The sequence below is a fragment of the Macrotis lagotis genome, chromosome 4 (assembly GCF_037893015.1).
Source record: "Macrotis lagotis isolate mMagLag1 chromosome 4, bilby.v1.9.chrom.fasta, whole genome shotgun sequence".
Lineage (NCBI taxonomy): Eukaryota > Metazoa > Chordata > Mammalia > Peramelemorphia > Peramelidae > Macrotis > Macrotis lagotis.
In genome coordinates, this window is record NC_133661.1 from 270,510,514 (window position 1) to 270,535,382 (window position 24,869).

At 33.8% G+C, this 24,869-nt stretch overlaps 1 protein-coding gene across 1 annotated transcript in view; it reads right to left on the bottom strand.

Moving 5' to 3' along the window:
• NIN (ninein) overlaps window positions 1-24,869 on the bottom strand; it is a 422,635-nt gene that overhangs the window by 336,239 nt on the left and 61,527 nt on the right. Inside the window, 3 exon segments of the mRNA XM_074236002.1 lie at window positions 2,943-3,133; window positions 7,475-7,514; window positions 24,212-24,381. Coding sequence (XP_074092103.1) covers window positions 2,943-3,133; window positions 7,475-7,514; window positions 24,212-24,381 — 401 coding nt within the window.

The following is a 24,869-nucleotide window of genomic DNA, read 5'->3' on the forward strand; positions in this document are numbered from 1 at the left end:
TATGTTTATATGTATATAAATATATATATATGTAGATGTATATTGTATGTGCATCATCATAACAAACCTGACAAGTAGATATTATATATATTACAATTAGGTGACAATCTCAGATAAGTTTAGTAATATGCTTCAAATACAAAGAAGTACTAGAGTACCGAAGTCTGAAAAAAGGTTATTTTTACTAATAAAACTTAGAGTTTTCAGTTATCATTGTCTATACTAGAGCAATGACTCAAACTCAAGCTGATTTTAAATCCCATGTCCTCTCCATGAGAATATCTTTGGGGACTGATGGTTAAGTCCTATCTCTACATTCAGGCAGGTGGTAGGTGGCAACTAAATTTCCAGATAAAAGTGGTCAGAATAAAAGAAAATTTCCAAGTTGATTGGAGCTATATTTGGAAGCAATCTAGAGAGAGGTCTTTCTATGAGTTGATGATTCTGATCCTTTAAGTATGGTGGACAGGGGTGAGGAAGTGTGAGGTATAGAGTTAGAAATATCTGGGCTAAAATGGGAGGGAAAGGCATAAGTATATTCACCCCAGTCTCAGTTTGAGAGTTGACCTTATTTCTGTAAGAAAACATTGTCAATATTTTTTAAAAAGCTAATAATTATTGATTTAAAGAAAAAAATGTTTGTCATGGTCAAGACAAGACTAGATTTCTGAAGAATGGACAAAGGGAATTTTTACTAATGAAATACATACTTTCAATCAAGGTTATCACAAACCCTTTGTCAGTAGAAGTCTAAGAGACTGGAAGATTCAGCTGTCTTTATCTAACTGTAAAACATTCACACCAAAAAATTATTTTAGGAATTTTTACTTCTACTAGGCCTGGAAATCTTGACTCCAATGGAAAAATGAACTGGGATAAATAAATTGATATACTGAGAAGCAGAATTGCTCCTCAATTACAAAAGCTTCCTGAAATACACATCATAAAAGGTTAAGAAATTTATCCAACAATTTTTAAAAATATAATTTGAATATTTATTTTCAATTTTATTTTCTCTTCTTTCCAACTTTCCTTTTCCTATAATGAACAAAAGAAGAGGAAAAATAAAAACTTTTACAGATGTACATAGTCAAGCAAAGCAAATTCACACAGAGACTATTTTCAAAAATATGCCTTGTTCTTCATTTTAAGTCTATCACCTCTCCATCAGGAGGAAAGTAGTATTCTTATTGATCCCTTGGAATAAGTTATTCATTGTATTGAGTGAATTCTCAAGTTTTTGAAACATTTTTTCTTTACAATGTAGCTATCATAAGTATTTCTTCTCAATGCCCTCTAAATCACCTCTTAAAAGTCTTCCCAGTGTTCCTGGAAATGGTTCATTTCATTTCATACAAAAGAGTAGCTATAAAAATTTTTTCACATGGATACCTTTCTTCTTTCTTCAAGGCCTAAGTATAAACTACAACTAAGTAGTATCATTGAGTTAAAAGGTAAGCACAGTTTAGTGACTTTTGGAGGATATCTGCTTTCCAATTTGATCCAATTATCCAATTAGCTTGACCAATTATTCATAGCTCCATGAATAATATATTAGAGACTACTTTCCAGCAGACTCTTTAACACATGTCATTTTCTTCTTTTGTCATTATTTTTTTCTAATCTGAAGGGTGTAAGATAGAACCACAGAGTTGTTTCAATACTCATTTGTCTATTAGTGACATGGAGTATTTTTTCATACAGTTATTGAGGTATATGAGGGAAATTAGATGGTACAGGAAATATAATGCTGGGGTCTGGAATCAGGAAAACCCTAAGGCCAAATCTAGCCTTAGACACTTTCTAGCTATGAACTTTATTTGCCTCAGTTTCCTCAACTATAAAATGAAGATAGCAATAGAACTGTTATAATATGACATATATAATAAGATATAATATAATATGGAATACTTTTTCAAGTATTTGTTTTGCTAAAATCTAGGTAGAATGACTATTTTTGGAAGTGGTTCTTGTGTTAATTTTTTTCCCTTTTTAAATAAAAATTGTTTACTTGATTATACCAAGAAGATATTATGGCTGTAAGTAACTCTTTAGGTTGAAAAGTATTTTCATGTTGTCCTAATTTAGTAATCTTATAAATTCAATTCAAAAAGCATTTATTAAATGCCTACTACAATAGAGGTGAAATCTGCATAGGAAATAGCATATATAAAGCAATGAATGTATGAAAAATTTGTATATGGGAAAACAGAAGTACATCTTTTATTACCCTAGGAAGTAGGTTATCTGGACCTTGTGACTTAAATTCCTGAGGGACAAGTGCTATTATTACATCTTCTTTTTTGTAAACAATTCTCCTTTTGGTTAATTTTGTTCTTTCACAGGAACATAGCTTTGGAGCTGTTAGGGAACTTAGAAATCATTTAATTCAACCCCTTCATTTTACAGCGGCACAGAGAGGTTAAGTGACTTGCCCAAGGTCAGATAAGTACTAAGTGGCAGAATTCATATTTGAACTAAATCCAGATAATCTGACTTCAAATAACTTCACTGATTTTTTTTGTCTTAAACTTTTCAATCCAAAGTCATTCTCCTTGTCAAGGAAATAGAAGGAAAATAAGTATTATTTATATAAACTTTCTATTATCTGTTATCATGGTATTGATTCTGAGCAATGTTTTTATTCTTCCTTTTACCATCTCTATAAACCTCTCCCCCATCTTCCCATTACACTGAGTACAGATCTCTGAATATTTTCTGTAAACTTTTGTATACATGGTTAAATCACTTAGTCACTTTTACTTTCCTCATCTGTAAAATGTAAATAAATACTTGAAGTAGCTATCTCACAGGATTGTGGAAAAACATTTTAAACCACTGTATTATGAAAACATTCATTGACAGGCAAACTTAAAGAAAAAAAATAAGCTACATAAAATCAAAAAATTACTTCCTGAGTTTAACCATAATAAAATAATTACCTCCTTGTTGACATTTTTCCAGTCATACTGTTCACAGATAGATATCAGCTTTTTTTTGTTCAAATGGCTATCTTGAGTCATTCCCAGATCTTCACAAACTTCATGCAGTTTGTCATCAATCCAGTCTTGAGTAGGAGAAGATCCTCTTTGTGAGGCATTTAAGTCATCAGGATTCCAAAACCTTAATTGACCTGAAACAAAATGGTTACTTGCATTTTGGTTTAATTAAAGGTTGAATTTATCTAAGAAGGTTCAATCCTCTAAGTAATAGCATGTTTCGTGGCTAACAAATTATTTAACCAAACATGTCACAAAACACATACATGGATTGATTTTTGCGGTCTTAAATGTTCTAATTTTCCCATTGTCAGATATAGGCAAGTAATAAAAAACAGTACTGAAATCAGAATATTCAACAATTAGAATCCTTGTGTTATACTTTCAGAAGAATAATTAGAATTCTGGTTTCAGTATGATCAGAAGAATAGATAAGAAGTAGGTTAAGAACTATTTTAAAAAATTTCTTTTGACTCTTTCCTCACATTTTATATTAATTTAATTCTTTCCAGTGACAGTCACTATCAGACTTCTATTTTGAGTAAAATAATTCTAACTTAAAATAATTTCAAATAGACAAAAAACCTACATAAACCTCATCTTAATATGTAGGAATTAAACCATACTAATCTCCCAGTTAAAGAGATATCCTGTGGGAAGATTTAAAATACTACATTCATCTTCTGTTAAAATTTAATGCTGCTAAAAACATTTAATGCTGCTGCTTACTTAATAGTTATACTACATATTATACATTCCAAAATTTCATCATTTCTCCTGAAATTATTCCTGGCACAGTTTATGTAAATCCTTGAAAACTGTTACATTTAAAAAGTTTGAGAAAAAATCTAATTCAATCATTTTATTGTTGTTGACAGCATGCTTATTAATAAAATGATGGTCATTTGGCTGACTTTCTTAGACCAAAAACACCTCATGGTGTTGGGCTCACAGTATATATGCTCCTGGAAGAGTAGGTGTTCTGAGGGTGGCAATCAACTCTGAATAGTTAACAATTAAAGGAGAAAATATTACATTGAAAGTTTAGGTTATATTACAACGAGGGACCTGGGGTGTGTGTCTCAGATCATACAAATCTTGGTCAAAGAGATTTTGTCATATCAACTATTCATCAAATGGGAAGATCCACATTTTTCCAGACCTGACTGAGCAGGAATAATGAGCAGAAATGCACCTTTTATCTCTAACCTAGAATTTCTTTTATTGTCTGATTAGATCTTGACCTGGATAAATCTTTGCAAAAAATTTCCCCACACTGATTGATTTCTTTATAGGAAGTGGAACATGGGGGGAAACCTTTAATCATTTGTCTGAAAATAAACCCTGAATGATCAAGAATGGTAAAGTTAACTTCTACCCTAATATTTATTGCCAAGAATGCAGACTAGTGTTGCTGCTGTTTCTGATTTGGAGACCCAGAAAAGAAGAACAGTGTAATTAAATTTACCATTAACCAAGGACGAGTTATAAAATGGATTGTAAATGGGTTCCTATCTACTTGGCAATTGATATTTAATTTATTCTAAATTTTAACCTAATGTTTTCTTAAATCCCAATTTAAGGAGTTACACTTCACTTAATAGGGAAACATGTTTAGAGAATATTATCTTTTGTGTTGTTAAAATGATTATATAATGAGAAACATTAAATTTTTTGATAATGCTAATCAGCATTCTTTATAATTAGTGAGGAATTAATACTTCCTATCCTTTGGGGGTCTGTTAGTATATAATGTTTGAGAAAAGCTATATGTCATACATAATTAGATTGGGAATGAGAAGAGATTAGTTCTAGTTCTAGTTCTGTCACCTATTGCCTTGAGAAAGTCATATAATTTCTGTGAGTCTTAGTTTCCTCATCTAGAAAGTGGGTGGAAGTTGATTTTTTTAAGGTTTTATTCAGCTCCAAGAGGATACAATTCTATTAATGAAAATACTTTTGCCTTTTGATATATAATTCACATTAATTTGTCTTGTTTCTCCTTGTCTCCTTCCTCAAGAGTTATATTTTTCAAAGTATTGAAAAAGCATTTGGACCAATCTTATATGTAATCAAGGAAACACCTCTACAATGTAGCCAATTAAATAGCCATCCAGCCTTTGCTTCAAGACGGCTCTGTAAGTCAGTCTATTCCACATTTGCTTTATTATTAACTGTTAAGTTTTCCCATACTATTTCTTTACAACCTCTTTTGGTTGCATTATGGCCTCAAGTAGAGAAATTCTAATCTTCCTTTCACATGTCTGTGCTTGAAGATAATTATCATATCCTTCCTGAGTGTTCTCTTCTCCATCCCTAGTTCCTTCAACTAATCCTTGTATGACACAGACTTGATAATCTTCATTTTTCTCCTCCAGCTCCTCTATAGTTTTCATTGTCCACCTAAAATGTGGTGCCCAGACCTGAATACAATATACAAGATATGATGTGGGCATAAAGCATCACCTTCTAAATACTATGCCTCTTATGCCTAAAATCATAGCTTTTTGGCTGTCATTTTAGACTGTTGATGAATACTATCTTTCAGACCATGAAAAGCTCCATATTTCTTTCTCCATCAAATTGTCATTTGACATTGCCATTATCTCATAACAATGAGGCTGATGTTTAATCTAAGTGCAGGATTTTACATTTATATTTATGTAGAAGACAGTTACCTGAACTGGGTCTGTAGAAACTAAGAAATGTGAGAGACAATAAGGGAGTTACTGAAATGCAGGCATGGAGGAGAGCCAGTGTCTTTGGATCAGTTGACAGTTATGTGAAAGATGGATTGGAAAAGGAAGAGAATAGGATATTTTTGCCATAGTTTAAACAAGAAATGATATGTGCCAGAATTAGAGTGATAATTGTCTAAATAGGAAAATAGGGGGAAAGGAACAAACATTTATAAAGCAACCACTATTTTCTGAGCATAGTGGTAAGCAAAATATTTTATCTGATCACATTCAAGAGAAATAACAAGCGTTTGACAATAATTGGATATGTGAGATGAAGGAATATGGAGAGTCCAAGATGACATAAATTTTGTGAATCTAAGTGTCTAATCTCTTTGATCAATGAATATTTCTTTCTTATATTTAATAAATCATTATTTTATTAGAACCAAGATTTTTCCCCCTTTTCTAGTTTCTCATACCAGAGTGGGAAATCTCTTTCTTAGATATTTCCCCAGGCCAAGTCATAAACAGATAGTAAAAGAAATTCTAAGTTTGAGCTAATAATTGTATTCTTGCTCATTATTGTTCTTCTAGACAGTTCTGGGGAAATGTTGATTCTCTTTCTCTATTTTACATGCAAATTGATGTCTCTATTAAACAAGATTAGGGTGACACAAGTCATGTACCCCAAGACCCATTATTATAATGTAGCCCATCTCCCATCACATTAACCAATTAGATTTGATTTCTGTTCTATGTACCACCTCTTGTCCAAAGGCATAAAAGTCTAAAGGAGTGGCCATGCCATCTCTTTAGTTATGGAGGAGACAATGAGTTTATTTTATTGACTGTTTGCTGGTTAGTCTAGTCAATAAAAATGATTTTAATCTGATCTCTCAGAAATATTTAATTATTACAGGGAGTTTAGAAGAGGCGTAGATTTGTATATAGACATTTCAAATTTTATCTATAGTACAAAAACTACCAGAACTTCAATTATTCTTTGTATATGATTCCTAATTCTTCAGCTTCACTGTGAACTTTCATGAGGTCTAGTCCTCAATTTCTAATTGTCTAGGTAGGGGATACATTTACTTAGATATCCTATTGGTACTTATAATTCAGTTATATCAAAAAACTTGAGCTTGAGGCAGCTAGGTGGTGCAGTGGATAGAGCACCATCCCTGGAGTCAGGAGTACCTGAGTTCAAGTTCAGCCTCACACACTTAATAATTACCTGGCTGTGTGGCCTTGGGCAAGCCACTTAACCCCATTGCCTTGCAACCCCCCCCAAAAAAAAAACAAAGAAAAAAAGTTTATGTTAAAACATGTTTAGTTCCAAAAATCCTACTTGCTTTCAGAGAAAAATACCTACATATGAACAGACCTAAAAAACATAGAACATTTCTTCATAAAAGGAAATTACATATCCAATGCAGACAGCTATATCCAACCACCTTCATGGGGTAAGAACAAATTCACATGATGCAGCTAGGTAGCATAGTGGATAGAGCACCAGCCCTGGAATCAGGAGGGCCTGAGTTCAAATCAGGGCTCTTTTACTTTATGATTGCCTATCTGTGTGACCTTGGGCAAGTCACTCAAACCCCCATTGTCTTGAATAGATAGAAGATAGATAGATAGATAGATAGATAGATAGATAGATAAAAGAATGAACTCACACTTTTTGTCCAATAAGTACACAAGCTCAGATTTTCACCTTGTTTTGTTTTTGGTTATTCTTATAGACTCATTTCTGCAAAATTCTAGTCAAAATAAATTTTCTGTTCTTACCTTCAGCTTCATATTCTTCACTATTCTGAGTCTTGTGATACTAAGAAAAATAAAAAAAAGAATGAAAAACATTGTCATGTTGTAAACAGTCTATGAAGAACTAAAAATCAAAACCATACATCAGCCAGCAGAGATGCATAGCCAATGAGAAATTTGGAAGAACAAGAAGATGAAAGGTGTCATCAATGAATTTTATGATAGGAATAGAAGATGAGCTGGTTATGCAGTTAGAGATGACAAATAGGCAGTCAGAATATTCCATAGTATCCTCAAAATGTCAGGAAAAATTGGGCAACTTCCTGTGTAAAACTTACACTTGCTTTTTATTTCTACAACATTTATTTTATTAATTTTGGATCAACAAAAACTTTTCTGTATCTGATATAAATCATTTAACCATGAAGAAATCACGCACATATTTGACTTATTTATTTTCCTCCAAGTGGGGACTGAAACAAGCATGAAGAATATAAAAAACACAATGTAGAAACAATCTTTGTGACTATTTTAACTATTGATTTCATTAACACTTCATAACAAGTAATACCAATTTGATGAAATTTTAAAGCTTTTGAACGAACAAGTAGTTGCAACTAAGAAGGAAAGTAGTCAATTGGGAAAAATCTTTATATCAAATATGTCTGATAAATGTCTACTGATGATACATAGACAACTAAAATATATGACCAAAAGTCATTCTACAATAATCAACAGATATAAATAAACATTTCTCAAATAATTATAAATTATCAATTATGTGAAAGAATGCTCCAAATTACTAAATAACAAGAGATATACAAAAAATTAAAATGTTGACACCCAGAAAATTGGCAATGAGAACCAAAAGTTAACAGTAGTTGCTGTTAGGAGAGGTCATAGAAAAATAGGAATAATAATGCACTGTTGGTGGAACTGTCAACTGGTATAACCATTATGAAAAATAAGGTTGGAATTATACAAATAAAGTGGTTAAAATACTAATTATCTTTGACCCAGAGGTTATGCAGCTGGGTGATTAAGTCTCAAAAGGAGGTCAATGATGGAAAGGTCCCCCATATATCAAAATATTTGTAGCAGAGTTTTAGGGGTTTAAAAAAAGACCTGGAATTGGAATAAATGGAACCAGAGTCCATCAAATGGGGAATGACTAAATATACTGAAGTACACAAATGAAATGTAATGTTATTATATTCTCTGAGAAGCAATAAATATGAAGAATAAAGAGAAACATGGAAAGCCATATGAACTGACACAAAATAAACAGAACAAGGAATTCAATATACAAAGCGATGATGCTGTTAAAAGTGCTGTGCTGAGTATGCCAGCAAATTTGTAAAACAACACTGGCCAGCGGATTGGAAAAGATTAGCTTACGTCCTGATTCTAAAGAAGGGCAATGCCAAGGAATACTCAAATTACCAAATAACTGTACTTATTTCACAATCCATTTAAGGTTATATTTAAGATTCTTCAAGTTAAGTAAGTTTTAACTCTTCCTGAATCAAGAATTACCAGGTTTTTGAAGAGGCAGAGGAACTAAAGATCAAATTGTCAACAATGCTGGATTATTGAGAAAACAATAGAGTTCCAGAAAAACATCTACTTCTGCTTCATTGACTACAATGACTTTGACTATGTGGAACACAACAAAATGTGGCAAGTTCTCAAAGAGATGAAAGTACCATAGTATCTTACTTATCTCCCAAGGAACCTATATGTGGGTCAAGAAGTAAAAGATCATTTGTTCAAAAATAGCAGTTCTGTTTGTGGTAGCAAAGAATTGGAAATCAAGTAAATGTCCATCAACTGGGGAATGGCTGAAAAAATTGAAAAAAATTGTGGTACATGTCCATTATGGGACACTATTGTTCTATTAGAAATCAGGAGGGATGGGAATTCAGAGAAGGGATGGGAATTCAGAGAAGCCTGAAAGTATTTGCATGAACTGATGCTGAGTGAGATAAGCAAAACCCAGAAGAACATTGTACACCCTTAACAGCAACATGGATTTGAAGATCAGTCTTAATGGACTTGTTCATTCCATCAGTAGTACAATCAGAGACAATTTTAGAGTATCTGTGATGGAGAATACCATCTGTATCCAAAATAAAAATTGTGGAGTTTAAACAAAGTTCACAGATCATTACCTTTAATTTAAAAAAATTATCTTATTATATAATTTTGCTATCTCTTATATTTTTTTCCTTAAGGATATGATTTCTCTCTCAACACATTCAATTTTGATCAATGTATAGCATGGAAACAATGTAAAGACTATCGGACTGTCTTCTGGAGGGGGGAGGGAAGTGAGAATAGGAGAAAAATTGTAAAATTAAAAAAAATTAAAAAGAAAAAAGAAAAGTTAGAACCAAACACAGGACAACTGATTGGTTTAAGATTGGAACAGGAAAAATACAATTATACAACACAGCTATATATATATTATTACCCTTGTTTATTTATCTTATAGGCAGAATACAGATGCCAGGTCGATTGACTCAAAACCGAGAAATACGATTGCTGGAAGAAATATCAACAATCTCTGATATTCAGATGATACCACTCTGATGGCAGAAAGTAAAGAGGAATTAATAGCTTCTTAATTAAAGTACCTGCACTAAATTAAAGAGGAGAGTGGCTTGAAGCTTAATATCAAAAAACTATCCTCTTGGAGACTGGTTCCATCATTTCCAGGCAAATAGGAGGAAAAGAAATGTAAGCAGTGTCATATTAAATTACATATTTCATATATATAATATATTTATATTCTTGGGCTCAAAGATCACTTCAGATAGTGACTGCAGCCATGAAATTAAAAGATACCACTTGCTTGTTGGCAGGAAAGCAATGGCAAACCTGAATATCATACTAAAAAGTAGAGATATAACCTTGCTGAAAAAGATTTATATGGTCAAAGCTATATTTTTTCCAGTTGCTAGGTATGTCTATAAGTATGTCTATAAGATTTGAGCTATAAGGAAAGCTGAATAGTGCAGAATCAAAACTTTTAATTAGGGTACTAGAGAAGACTTTTGAGAGTTCCTTGAATAGCAAAGAGATCAATTCAGTTAATACTTAAAGAAATTAAATCAGGCTATACACTGGAAGATCAAATACTGAAACTGAAGCTTAAATACTTTGGCCACAAAAATGGGAAAATAGGACTCTTTGAAAACAACAAACATGAATTTGGATAGACTTTAAGAGACAGAGAAGGATAGAAGTGCCTAGCCTGCTGGGTTCCAAGGGATCACAAAGAGTCAGACACAACTGAATAATTCAACAACAACAACGAAGAATAATATAAATGGGAAGAACAATAACAAATCAATTAAAAAATACTGTTAAGTTAAAAGAATCAAATTCACCCCACTCCACCCCCAAATAAGAGAAGCCTCTTTTGCAGATATGGATGTGGGATACTGCACAGAATTCCTAATTTAGTTCAGATACAGGCAGTCAATTGACCTCCTCCCACCTCCCATCTCCCAAACCACTCTGGTCCCTCCAATTCTCCCTTCCTAGCAGCTGCTACAGGTGGCAAGTCTCCTTGCTCAGAGCTTCATTATTATGCTAAGTATATTCAACAATATAACTTGAATAGTCTCTTTGTGAGAAGAAAGTAGCAAAAGGATACAAGGTCAAGTGGCCTGAAAAGGTCTACCACGGAAGCCAGCTGTAGCTTATCATAGGGACACTATTATCTCCAGACCATGCATCTCTCTGTCACATTAAACAGCTGTTTGACCAACTGAGATTATTCTACAACTGGATGTGGGTGGATCATGCACAGAAGGGAGCCCTCCATAAAGAAGGGAAAGATTTTGAGATTGGAATACACTATTTGAATAGATCCACAGGGTGAGACAGAAGAGCAGATGTCCAAGGCATTTAATAATTCAGAGAATCCAGCTTGGAATCTATGTTAACATCTGCAAGCCTGGACCATGCACTTTCCACAGCCTTATTCTATACAAATTTAGCAACCTATCCTGCCCTACCATCTGCTTCCGCCCTGTCAGACTTTTGTGTTCTTTCAGGATATATTGCTAATTAAAATCAGTACTGGGGCACAGAGTGGGGCTATTCTCCTTTTGTATTAAGTTCTTGAGTTGATATTTAGCATTACTGTTTCAATCATAAATTTTTAATGAAAGAGAGAATACAAAGAAGGTATTTCTAAGGAGAAAATTTTGCATAGTTGGAAAAGAAAAATATTTACTGATATAAGAAATAAGAAAAAGATCCCCTAAACAGGACCATTCTCTTCTTTCTCACAATACTACCTTATAAGTGCAATGGTACATAAAATATAAACCTGAGTTCAAATTCTCCTTCAAACATTGACTTCAAATCCAATCTAAGTCAAGGTCCTCTGGGTGATCAGGGAAAAATTGCTTAATTTTTGGTGCCTCAGTTTCAAGATTTATAAATACAATCTTTATTACAACAGGGTTGCTAGGGAAATACTCTGTAAACTTTATGTAATACTTTGCAAGATAAATAAAAATCACTTAAAATTACAATGATTTTTTAAAAGAAAAAATTTAAGATCAATATTTACAAATAGAATTTTATCAGACATTTAAATTTCATAAGACATTCTTTAACAGATAATTATTTGTAAATACTTATTATGCATCTATGTCAGATACTCACAGCATATGGTCATCAAATGTGCCAAATGAATTATTAATATTTCACTGAGAATACAATACATTTTGAAAAGATAAGTTCATTTTCACTACTAACTTTGAAAATAATCTGCCTCAGTTCTACAGCCCATCTTATCATTGTGATGCAGGGAAAAGAGGAAGGGAATTATGAATGTAGAAATTGGGTAGAGATATAAATTGACTACCACCTACTCTTGAGATATAAATTGACTAGAAGTAGAGAATTATAATTGTAACAGAAACAATTTGTTAAAGGCTGCTCAAATTGGATGGAGATCCTTATTACCATTGATTCATTTTTTAATATAAAATTTGTATCCTGATCTCCTTAGGCTTTACCCTCTACTTAATTCCAAGTCCAGTAGAGGGAAAGAGAGTTCACCTTTTGTCCTGTGGATGAAAGGAAGACATAAAAATCTGAGATGGACTCCAGCTCAGGGCCCGCAGTCTTTTCTACCAACCTGTGGCCCAGCCAAGGCCTCTTGGCTGTTTCTCTCTCTCTCTCTTTCTCTCTCTCTCTCTCTCTCTCTCTCTCTCTCTCTCTCTCTCTCTCTCTCCCAATTCCTTTTATGTATTGTAATTTCTTTTAATACATTTTTGTTTCATTTCCACTCTTGCTTTTACAAGTCTGAATAATAATTCCTCATAGCCAGAACCAAACTCAAGTAGCCAGCAGCTACAAAATGGTGAGCCAGCTAGTATACTCTGCCCAGACTGGGAAATTGGATAGAGCTCCATAGGTGAGAAGCAAAAGCAACACCCCTTTTTTTAAGAGCCTAGATTTTTATAAACGTAAGAAAATTATTGGACCTCTAGCCCTCCTTTTGTGTTTCCTTTTTTCTGGGAAATGGAAAAAGGGTGAGTTTTGTAAGGAGTCAGCTAAGCTGATCCCATGTGTTATTGTGCAGTAGGTCTGGTGTGGGCCCTGTTTTCAGACTGACCAGAGAAAAGGCGGTTTTGAGGTGTGTTTGGTTTATACCCCACTGTGGAGTGAGGGTTGTTAAGGAAGGATGTTTGGTGTATGTCCAGTTGACATGTTTGCCTACCTATAAATTGATGGAGAATTAAAATATGGGGGAAAACTTGGTACCAATACTCCTCCCCCAGCTGTGTGCTTGTTCCTTGGAAGGAATTAGATCTGACAAATCCTGGAAATTATCTTTGGGTGGAACTCTTTTTCTCTCTTTCTCTGTTACCCCCCACCCTCAGCAGAGGGAGAAAAACTTATTTTAGCCCCATTGTTTAAGGGAATACCCATGTCTTCTTCCTGGTTTGGGGAGGGGGGAGGGTTGGGCCAGGACCACGTTTTCCTTAGACTTCACATGTTTATCAATTCCAAGCCCTATTCAGCCTGGCTGAGAAAGTCCCACCCTTGGGAGGGGGAAGGGAAATGGGCAGATTGATTGGGAAGCCTTGTGATCAATTAGTTAAGGGGAAAAAGGGGGAAGACTTTTTCTGGGACTAGGAAATTCAGATTTCATCTTTTAATTAAGCCTGTGCTAATAACTAATATTTCTGTAATAGAGTAACTGTGTTTGAACTTTATAAAGTTACTTAAGAATGCATTCAATTTTAACTATTGATTGGCTATTTCAAGATCTTAATGAATATATACATATATATTTATATACATATACTTCTACATATATATGAGGTTCCTCAAGAAATTCTGATTGATTCTGAAAGTCATTCTTTTTAATTGGTCTTAATTAGTACATTCAAAAAATAATATAAATATTTGTGTATATGTGTGTACATGTGTATTTAAACATCAATGGGACGTTTTCACATCTCTCTTGGCCTGGAGTGGTGGGAAAATGTTTCTATATTCTGAGATCTGGTACCAGTCAGGGTATCCAATAATCTCACCTTTGGCAAATCTGAAATCTTTGTACAAAAGAGTTTTGTCTGTGTTTAAATTCCTGTGTGTGTGTGTGTGTGTGTGTGTGTGATTCAGTTCTGAAATAGTTACAGTTACAGTTACCTAACTTAAATGTTACTCCTTTTACTTTGGGTTTTGAATTTGGTAGCTTGACAGGGTCTAATTTTAAGGAATTAATGAAGTTGGGATCTGAGCCCATCTGCTTATACCATTTGAAAGTTTGTAAGTGGCAAAGTATGAAATGATGTCAGCTGTGAGCTAAGTTTTCGTTAACCTAATATTGATTGAAGGCTGTATTCAACTTAGGTTAATGGAGACTTTAAGGTTTAGTAAATATAAGCTCCTTGCCCTCAAAAGGCTTTGAAAAGAGGGCGGGAAGGCCTTTGTTAGGAAAAGGTCACCACCTTGTGTTTAAAGAAAAAAGAAACTAGAAGAGAGTAATTTAGTTACCTAAGAATCCTAACAAGTCTTGAGAATTTATATGCATTATTAAGAAGAAAAATATAATTGGGATAAATTGTATGTCAAGGAATTTGGGAATATTGAATCATTTACAATTTACTGATTTCTTTTGGGAAAGAGAAATATTGTACTAAATTTTGTAATCTGATTTGTTCTGATGTTAAATCAATATTGATAATTGTGTCTTTTGTTGGTAAAGGAAGACAGTTTGTAATCTTTGTTTCATCATCTATCATCACATGTTTATGGAAGGGAATATATATGTATATTTATTTATCATGTGATATTCTTTTGTAACTTCAAAGAAATCATATTTACAGTGTTTGATTCTCTTGTGAACATGTAAGGTATTTGAATACTGTAATGTTAAAGCCTGGAATTAATAAGTGATTGTTTTGAAGGGATGGTAAGAGAAATATCACAAATTATGGCCCCCTTCTGGGATACACATGTGGATTCATGCATAATATAATGGAAATATTATTTTGTAAAATGTAATGACTCATGTTAATTGACTTGAATGCCTGGTTGTTTTTACTATTGTTTTGTTGCATTGGAATCAATAACACGTTAGACATTTAAAGTTACCTAAGATATTCTAATGGTTTTAAAGAATTCTGAAAGTAATTTGTATTTTTGAAGATGGCTAGTAGTTAAAAGTTTATGTATAGAAGTTTCTAGCTATATATATTATATATATATATATATATATATATATATATATATATATATATAAACTGGAACTAAACTGTGGCTATTTGCTTTTAGGGAAAAGCACCTATGTTAACAGGAGGAAGATAAAATAATGATGATGATCTGAGATTTCTCTGTGGCAATCTCTAGCCAATTGTTATGTGAGAAGTATGGAGATGATGGGCAATCTCCTAGCCAGAAGGAGATAATTACTTACTTTAAACATTTTATAAAAAAATATGAATTAGGATTATTGTGTTTTTACATTTCAAAATCTGTTTATTGCATTTCATTTACACACTGTCCTTAGTACATGAACAACAATGGAATTATGATTTTTTTTCCCCTGGATCTCTTGTATCAGTTACAGCCTGACACACTCTTGGTTCTCCTTAGTGCTCAAGTCATCTGAAGCCCTGGTTAAAGGTAATTGCTATATTACAATGTAGTGATAATTGATCTGCCTGACATCAGGTATGATAAAATAGAAAGTCATTATGCCAATGAAGCCATTTAGCCTTATGGGGTTTGATATTAAATGTTGCAAATAGAGTGAGTGACCTTTGAAAGAGTGACCCAAGGGCGGCTAGGTGGCTCAGTGAATAGAGCATCGGCCCTGGAGTTAGGAGTACCTGAGTTCAAATCCAGCCTCAGACACTTAACAATTACCTAGCTGTGTGGCCTTGGGTAAGCCGCTTAACCCCATTTGCCTTGAAAAATCCTTAAAAAAAAAAAAAAAAACAACCCAAGTCTAAACTAGGGTAGGATTCTCTTAAAAGTTCCCTCATCTGGCTCATTGAAAAGGATTGTCTCTATATGACTTCAGAAAGGAACATGTCTCATGTCCCTTTCTGCTTTGTAATTAGGAAATTGCCATGATCATTCTAGGTACATCATAATTAAGTATGAGAGTGAGCCAGTGGATCAGGATAATGCCTATTGGTATATTTTTTAACTGTTTTAAAGAGAGATCCATTCTTCAACTGGAATTTGTGTTCATTGTAAACATGGCCAAAGCAAAAACAGAAGATTTTGTTGCAAATTACTTTTTGGACATGTGCAGTTTTAAAATACTTTTTCAGTACATTTGTTTATACTATTTTTGAACTTTTGTTTGCAACTTATGTGGCATCCATCAACAAATCTGTGTTATATTGGAACTCATGTTCTTATAAAAGGTATTATTTTGATACTGGCTTAGGATCATACAGTATAATTCTTGGCCCTTATTTTTCCTAATTATTGGATCTCTGTTAAATAGCCTTCTCTGTTACATCAACTTGCTTGCATCAACTTTTTTCCCTTGTTTGTTTCTCTTAGCTGTATAGCTCCAAGACAGCCTCTACAGGATGCCAACCAGCTGTGCCAGCCAATCATTCTCTGGACCCTGCCTCAATGAAGGCCTTGCTGTAATATATTCATCTCCAAATGGACTCTGAAAGGCCCAGTCTGGGACTGAATAATTTTGAGGTGGCAAATGAGGCAGGAGAAAGATGAAGGGAATTGTGAATGTAAATTGACTACCACCTACTCTTAAGATGTAAATTGACTAGAAGTAGAGAATTAGAATTATAACCAAAACAATTTGTTAAAGGCTACTCAGATTGGGTGGAGATCCCTATTACCATTGATTCATTGTTTAATGTAAAATTTGTATCCTGATCTCCTTAGGCTTTACCCTCTACCTAATTCCAAGTACAGTAGAGGGGAAGGGAGTTGATCTTTTGCCCTCTGGATGAGAGGCAAGACATAAAAACTTGAGTTGGACTCCAGCTCAGGACCACCAGTGTTCTCTGACCTGTGGCCCAGCCAAGGCTGCTTGGCTGTTCTTTTATCTCTCTCTCTCTCTCCCTAGGCCTTCCTATGTCTTGTAACCTTTTTAATAAATTTTTGTTTTATTTCTACCCTTGCTTTCCCAAGTCTGAATAATGATTCCTTATAGCCAGAACCAAACTCAAGTAGCCAGTGGCTACTATTGGAACCATGAGAAAAGTTGCTCCGTTGAAGGTTTAGCTTTAATGGAATGTAGAACTTGCATTTTTAATCTATAAAAGTAAATTATGTCAATGAATGCTATTAGACGTTTTTAAACCTCTCATCCTTCTCACTTGTGACATCTAAGCTATTGCTATATTGTCTCTACAGCTTTGAATGTTACCAGTTTGGGAGAAATAAAGCTAAAAAAAAAGACTCAAAATTTGAAGACTTTCATCCTACCTCTGACTGATAATTATTTGTGGTTGATTAAATATATTTCTACTTTCATAGCAAAATACAATTAGCTCAGGCTTATTTTTTATTAACAAAAAATGATTTAGAATTTCACTAATAAAATTAGTAAAATTTTTTATACTTTCTGCACATCCAAAGAAACTTTGTGAGTTGCAGGAACCCCCCCCCTCAAAAGTCATGCAATCACTTCATCTGGCATCTGGCATGGAAATATTTCCTGCTTATCAGGGCTCAAGTTTGTGCTTTGCTGTCATGGTCTATCTATTTATTACTTTCTTGGTGTTCAATTTATTGGTTCTCTTTTTTGACTCAAGAATTCTGTCAAAGAGAAGGAATTATTTGAACATAGAAACAACTAATGAGCAGAATAGGACTTAGCTAGTAAAACCAACAAAAGTTACTATTGAAGTATCTTATATTTTTAATTTTTAAGTTATAAAAACTCAGTGTCTCCTCAACTGCATTTATGGATTTAAATATTTTTGGAAGAATTTTTATTTGAACTATGCCATTAAAATTATAAAAGAAGTATTAAGGAAGGATAGTCGTGTTTTAGGACATAGAAGAACCAAGATCTACCAACACCTCAGCAGTGCTTAGAAATGCATCATTCTAGAAAGAAATTATTCCCCCTCCCCTTTCTCAGGCATAATCAAGGGGATATGGTAGTCTTAAAGACAAGCTGAGGGAAGCATGGCATTGTATGTTGAATTCAGTGTCCCTGAAGCCTGATAAACAAATCCCACAGACCATGGCCATAGGAAACAATATGGGGTACTCCAGATAGACTGAGACTGCAAGAAACCAGATCCACAGAACTGCCTCCAATTACTCCAGGTGGGGTCTAGAACAGCAATGGAACCTGACTCTTAGAGAAAGGTCCTAGGCAATATCCAGCTGGAGCAGTCCCATAACCCCATATCAGGACCTCACAGGGTTGTAGATCTTGAACCTGGCAACAAGAGATAGAGTCCCAGCCAGATCTTGGGAATAGGGATACTCCAGAGCCATATGGCAAAAGAGAGACCCCAGACACAGCAAAACAATCAGAGTAATTTGGAATAACTTGAAAGAGGTGGGCTATTCTGGCCCTCCATACTCATGACTAAATAGGCCATACACCTAATCATTTCAGTTATGGGACGTAATCAAATTAAAGGATCCCCAACCTTGAAAATAAGGCAAATGAGATAAACTTCAGAACTACCACTAGGAAAGACCTTAATTTGAAAGCTATCCTTATGATAAACCTCAAAGAGGATAATAACCATACAATTCAATTCAATAAACATTTTAAAGCATATATATATATATATGTATATATATCTATACCAGACACTGTGCTAGACAATGGGATATAGGCAATGCCCTGTCTCAAAAGGCTTTCACTCTAATAATATACAAGAAGATAAACACAGAGGAAAAACATCTTGGTCACAGTGACTGAAGAACTACCAGAAATAAATTAAGCAAAAAGTACAGAATGAACAAGCAATGGAGAAAATAATGGCAAGAAAAATTAATACCTTAGAAATGATGGTGGAAAACTTAATGCCCTAAAAATCAGAATGGGTCAAACAGAAAAAAATGACTCAAATAAGAAAATAAAAGAAATATCTTTAAAAGATTGATTGAGAAAATAGAAAAATGAAAAAATTAAATAAAAAATGAACTTGGAAAATAAAGGAAAATAAATTAAGAAGAAGAGTTTAGTTAAGAACTACTGGATTATCTAAAAATCATGATTTAGAAAACTGAAATACATTTTTCCCAGAAATTAAAAATTAAAATTTCCCAGATCTTAGTGAAAATATAAAGAATAGAAAGAATTCACAAAAACTGTCCTGGGGAAAAACCCTATAATGAAAACTCTCAAGAATATAATAGTAAGGGGGGCGGCTAGGTGGCACAGTGGATAGAGCATGGGCCCTGGAGTCAGGAGTACCTGAGTTCAAATCCAGCCTCAGACACTTAATAATTACCTAGCTGTGTGGCCTTGAGCAACCACTTAACCCCATTGCCTTGCAAAAACTTTAAAAAAAAAGAATATCATAGTAAGAATCCAGATGCTCCAAGTCAAACGAAGAAAAAATTAAGGAACACAAAAGACTTAACAGGTGCCATATTAAAAAAAGAGGAGAGTAGGAAATACAATAAAGGCAAGAGATAAAGGCAAGGAGAACCCCCTCAAATCAAATTTAATCCTACAGGGGAAAAATATGAATTTATTATAGGTAGGCCATGCCAATATCATGCAACTTATAATATTACTTATTACTTAAATTATGCAGTATAATATCAATCACAGAGAAGTTAGGTGGCACAACAGATAGAGCACTGACTCAACTTCACAAGTTCAAATCTGGCCTTAGACACTTACTAGTTGTGTGATATGGGTAAGGGCACTTAAACCCTTGCTTCGGTTTGTTTCAGTTCTTTATCTGTAAAATGGGCTGGAGAAGGAAATGGCAAACCACTCCAGTATCTTATTCAAGAAAACTCCAAAATAGAGTCATGAAGAATTGTATATGACTGACATGGCTGAAATACTGAACATAATATCAATCAACCTACCATGAGAATACATTACAGAGCAAGAAATCAATGAGATCAACAATCTCAAGAAAAAAATATTTTTTGGTTTTGCAAGGCAATGAGGTTAAGAGACTTGCCCAAGGTCAAGCAGCTAGGTAATTATTAATGCTCTATCCACCTAGCCACCCCAATCACAAAGAAATTTAAGAGAAAAAGTAAAAGTAAGATGAAAGGGGGTTTAGAAGTCCTGGAAGTAGGGGGAGGGTAGGTGGCGCAGTGGACAGAGCACCAGCCCAGGAGTCAAGAGTACCTGAGTTCGAATTCGACCTCAGACACCTAATAATTACCTAGCTGTGTGGCCTTGGGCAAGCCACTTAACCCCACTGCCTTGCAAAAAAAAAAAAGTACCAGAACTCAAACTAAAATTAAAAGCAGTAATCATCAAAACAATTTGTTACTAATTAAGAATACTCAGAACTACAATTAAAGTGACTCTGAGATTCAATCTCCCACCATCAGATTGGCAAAACTGACAAAAAAGGCAAATGATAAATATTGGAGAGACTTCTGGAAAATGAATTAGTGGAGCTATTCTGGAAAGCAATTTAAAACTCTGCTCTGTTCTAGGCCTATATTCCCAAGATATAAAAGAAAGAGGAAAAGTATTCTATGTACAAAAATATATATAGCAGTTCTTTTTTGTGGTAACTGGAAACTAAGAGGGGTGCCTAACTATGGTTCTTATTCATCCTCCATTCGCAAAGAGGACCAATACCATCACAAGGGTGATGTCTTAGAGAGTAGTTGATCAAGTCATGGTATGTGTTTGGGATTAAATAATATGATTCCATAAGAAATGATAAAAAGGAATGACTTCATAGAAACCTGGGAATACTTGGATGAAAAATGAAGTAAGCAGAGCCAGGAGAACAATTTATAACTATGAGTTGTTGTTGGGTCATTTTTCAGTCATATTGAACTCTCCAAAACCTCATTTGGGCAAAAATATTAAAATGATTTACTGTTTTCTTCACTAACTCATCTTATAGATGAGGAACTAAGGCAAATAGCTTTAAGTGATTTTCCCAGGGTTACACAGCTACTAACTGACTGAGGCCTGATTTGAATTCATACAGATGAATCTTTTTAAGTCCAGGGAAAGTACTCTATCCTAGGCTAGTTCCTAGCTAGGACCACCTAGCTAATTTTAAGAGTTGTTGCTCATTGTTTCAGTTGTGTCCAATCCTCATGACCCTATTTGGGGTCTTCTTGACAAAGATACTGGAGTGGTTTGCCATTTCCTTCTTCAGCTCATTTTACAAGATGAGGAAACTGAAGCAAACAGGATTAAGTGACTTAGCCAGGGTCACACAACTAGTAATTGTCTGAGGCTGGATGTGAACTCATGAAGATGAGTCTTCCTGACTCCAAACCTGGCACTATCTACTGTGCCTCTTAGCTAGCCTCAGGAAATGTTTGTAATGTAAAAACAAAACAGATCCATAAAAATGAAAACAAAAAATGAATAAAAGAACAATTTATATAAAACATCAACAATGTAAGAGGAATAACTTTGATAAACTAGTTTTATAAGACTTAAGATCTCTGATCTTGATTCCAGAATAATGATTATGGTTACAGAATGAAGTATATATTTTTATACATGGTCAATGTGGTGATTTGTTTTGCTTTATCATGCATATTTGTTATAATGTTATATTTGTTTTGCTTTATCATGCATATTTGTTATAATGTTATATTTGTTTTGTTTTATAGTGGAAAGATAAGATAGAAGAAAATAAATGCCTATAAATTGAAATAACCTTTTTTTTAAGTTGTAAAAAAGTATATTTAGGCTTTATATCAAGACAAATTTTCTATCAATTAGAGCTGTCCAACAGCATAAAATGTAGCTCTGGAAAGTAATGGATTTTCCCTCAATACTGATCTTCAGGCTGGGGCTATATAATTATTTACTGGGCATGTCATTGTACAGATATGGGGTGGCCTGGCACTAGAGAGTTATATTCCAATTCTGTAATTTTGTGTGAATCTGTACATTGTTTAGCCAGAAACACACACAAACACGCATGCATGCACACAAAACACTCACACACATAGACAACCAGAACAATGTCCTTTATCTGACTTTTGGATCAGTAAAATTGCAACTGATTTTATATTCAGAGACTAACATTCACAGTTCTACTGATGACTGCAGATATATAGGAGTTATGGAGAGAATGGACTTAAAAGCATCTGGGAACAGTTAAGAATTAATATCCAAGCTTTCAGCAGAAGCCAAAGAAAGCTTTTATAAATTATCAAAATCATTATATAAATGCAGCCTCTTAAGAATCAAGGAGTAAGAGTTTGCCCAGGCTAAGTTTTCATCTCTCATCTTTAGTTACACATGCAATTTAGTTTCATTAGAAATTGGAGGAAAAGAACAAGGTTAATGAATGTCTGCGTTCTGTATCCAATTGCAGTGGAAGACCTTTGAGAGGATATTAGAAGTCATAGTAACAACAAAAGGAAATCTTTCAATTTCCTAGCACAAAAATCTGTTATTTCCTCCACATCTGCAGAAAATTTCAATACAATAATACCTTTTCCCCTTCTTCAGATGATCAAACAACCAGAAGGCCCTGAGTACTTCAAAAATCCCATGAACATGAACAACAAGGAAAATATTAAAGAACTGCAGAAGATAACAAAGGTATGAAATAATTGTGAATTTGCTAACCAGAAGCAGTTGTTTATATTGGAAGGAATGGTTATGAGAATATGAAAAATGTGGGAGGACCAGAAACGAAAAAAAAGGAGAGAAATTTAAAAAAAAAAAAGAAAAAGAAGAAAGGTAAAAGACTGTCAACTAGATAATGGAGAAACAAGAAGCATACTCAAAGACAATGACATGAAAAAATATAGAACAATTTTTATGACATGAACCTTGAGGTTAAAAAGCACACACACAAAATCATCATATACCACCACCACCCCATCAAAGTTGAAAGGCAATTTTCCTTTCTAAGTTTGATCTGATATTAGTATTTAAAATATTTTGCCACTTTAGGCAGACAGATGTTTGCCATAAATGTTACAAAATTTTACACTGTTCCACTTTCAATTATTTTCTATGATCTAGACTGGTCCCATGTGATAAGTACAGAAAGAATAAAGGACATTTCACTTCTTCATTTCTCAGATAGAATATAATGTATGAAGTGAGATGGAAGGGGGAGAGAAGATTTTTGTATGTGATGAGACCATTTAATTAAAAATCTAAAAAGAGTCTGGGTATCAATAACTTAGTAGAGAAATGGTACAATTTCCAGGCATCTAGTGGCTCAGTAAATAGAGCACTGGACCTGGAGTCAGGAATCCAAGAGTTCAAATTCAGCCTCAGACACTCTACTTGTCTGCCCTCATCAAATCACTTAACCTCTCACTGGCTGATATAAATGGCCTCACTGGATCCACTAAAGAATGAAATGGCAAACCACTCCAGTGTCTTTGCCTAGAAAACCTCAAATGGGACCACAAAGGGGCAGACATGACAGAAATAACCAAGCAACAAATTATAATTTCAAGAGTTCTCATTGTTTAACATCTGAACAAGAACCAAAGACTACCACTGTTTTTTTAAATATAAAAAGCAATATTTTTTAAAGTAGTGATTTAAAAATTCTTAACATAAGCTTATATTTTCATAAATACTGCTTTATGTTATTCAAAGTTTGATACTTTGCATAACTAAAAATGGCTATAGCAGGGAGAAAATATATACCTTCACAAAGATACAGTATTAACTGGCCTCAAACTTACATGCAACTAGCATTTACAACTATGGAAAAAGATTTCAAAATGCCTAAAGATTGTTAAAATACTCAAACTGATGGCAAGTCAACCTGGTATACATTTTTAAAATATAAATTTTATATTTGCCAGAAACATTTCAAAATTGTACAATGTTCAACTTCTAATTATTTTCTATTATTCAGCCTGGTCTCAAGTGATTAGTACAGAAAGAATAAAGGACATTTTACTTTTTCATTTCTGTAGGTAGAATTTAATATATGAAATGAGCTGGAAGAAGGGAGAGAAGATTTTTGCATGTGATGACTAATTAAAAATCTAAACAGGGTTTTAGGTTGGTAACTAGAGAAACACTTTTCTTTTAGCAGAATAATGCTATGTGCCTAAAAATGTGATCAAGATAAATATGCCTAATTTTTTTTTATTTTTATTTTTTACCTCATTGTAGTCATTGGCAGTGGTAAGTGAAGACTGAACTTCCTCATTCAGTGATTCAAGCACTCTCACTTCAGCAAACTCCCCCAAAGGTTCCAGAAACTCAGGCAAAGATCTTCGGCCATAGCATTTTCCATCTTTGATATATTTGGGCTTAGCTTCTGGTAAACATTCTGAGCAAGGAAACAAAATTGAAGTACCACTAAATGATAGCATGATTCCTTATACCCGACAAAAACCAAACTTCAAACAACTGTTAAAAGTGTGAAGAAAGTGTTCATAACATCAGATTACATACAGAGAAAACACAGACTTCCAGTTCTGGATGACTTTATTCATTTTGAATATACATTTATTTATAGATGGGAGAATAAGATCATGGGTTTGATAAAAGGGAAAAATTTCCATAGTTCAAAGTAGAAAAGAAGGGACTGTTTCTGTTCTTCAGGACACTAAGCTGAAATTTCATGACGGTAGGCCTAAAGTGACATAAAATTACCTTGGGAGAACCACTGAAAATTGAACATTAAACAAGAATTTTATTAGCTATGTAAAGTCAGTTCACATATCAATTATTAAAAGAAAAATATTCTCTTACCTAAACAATTCCTTTATCACTTTCTGAAATATAAGATAAATACAATACCAGAAAAAAGAAACA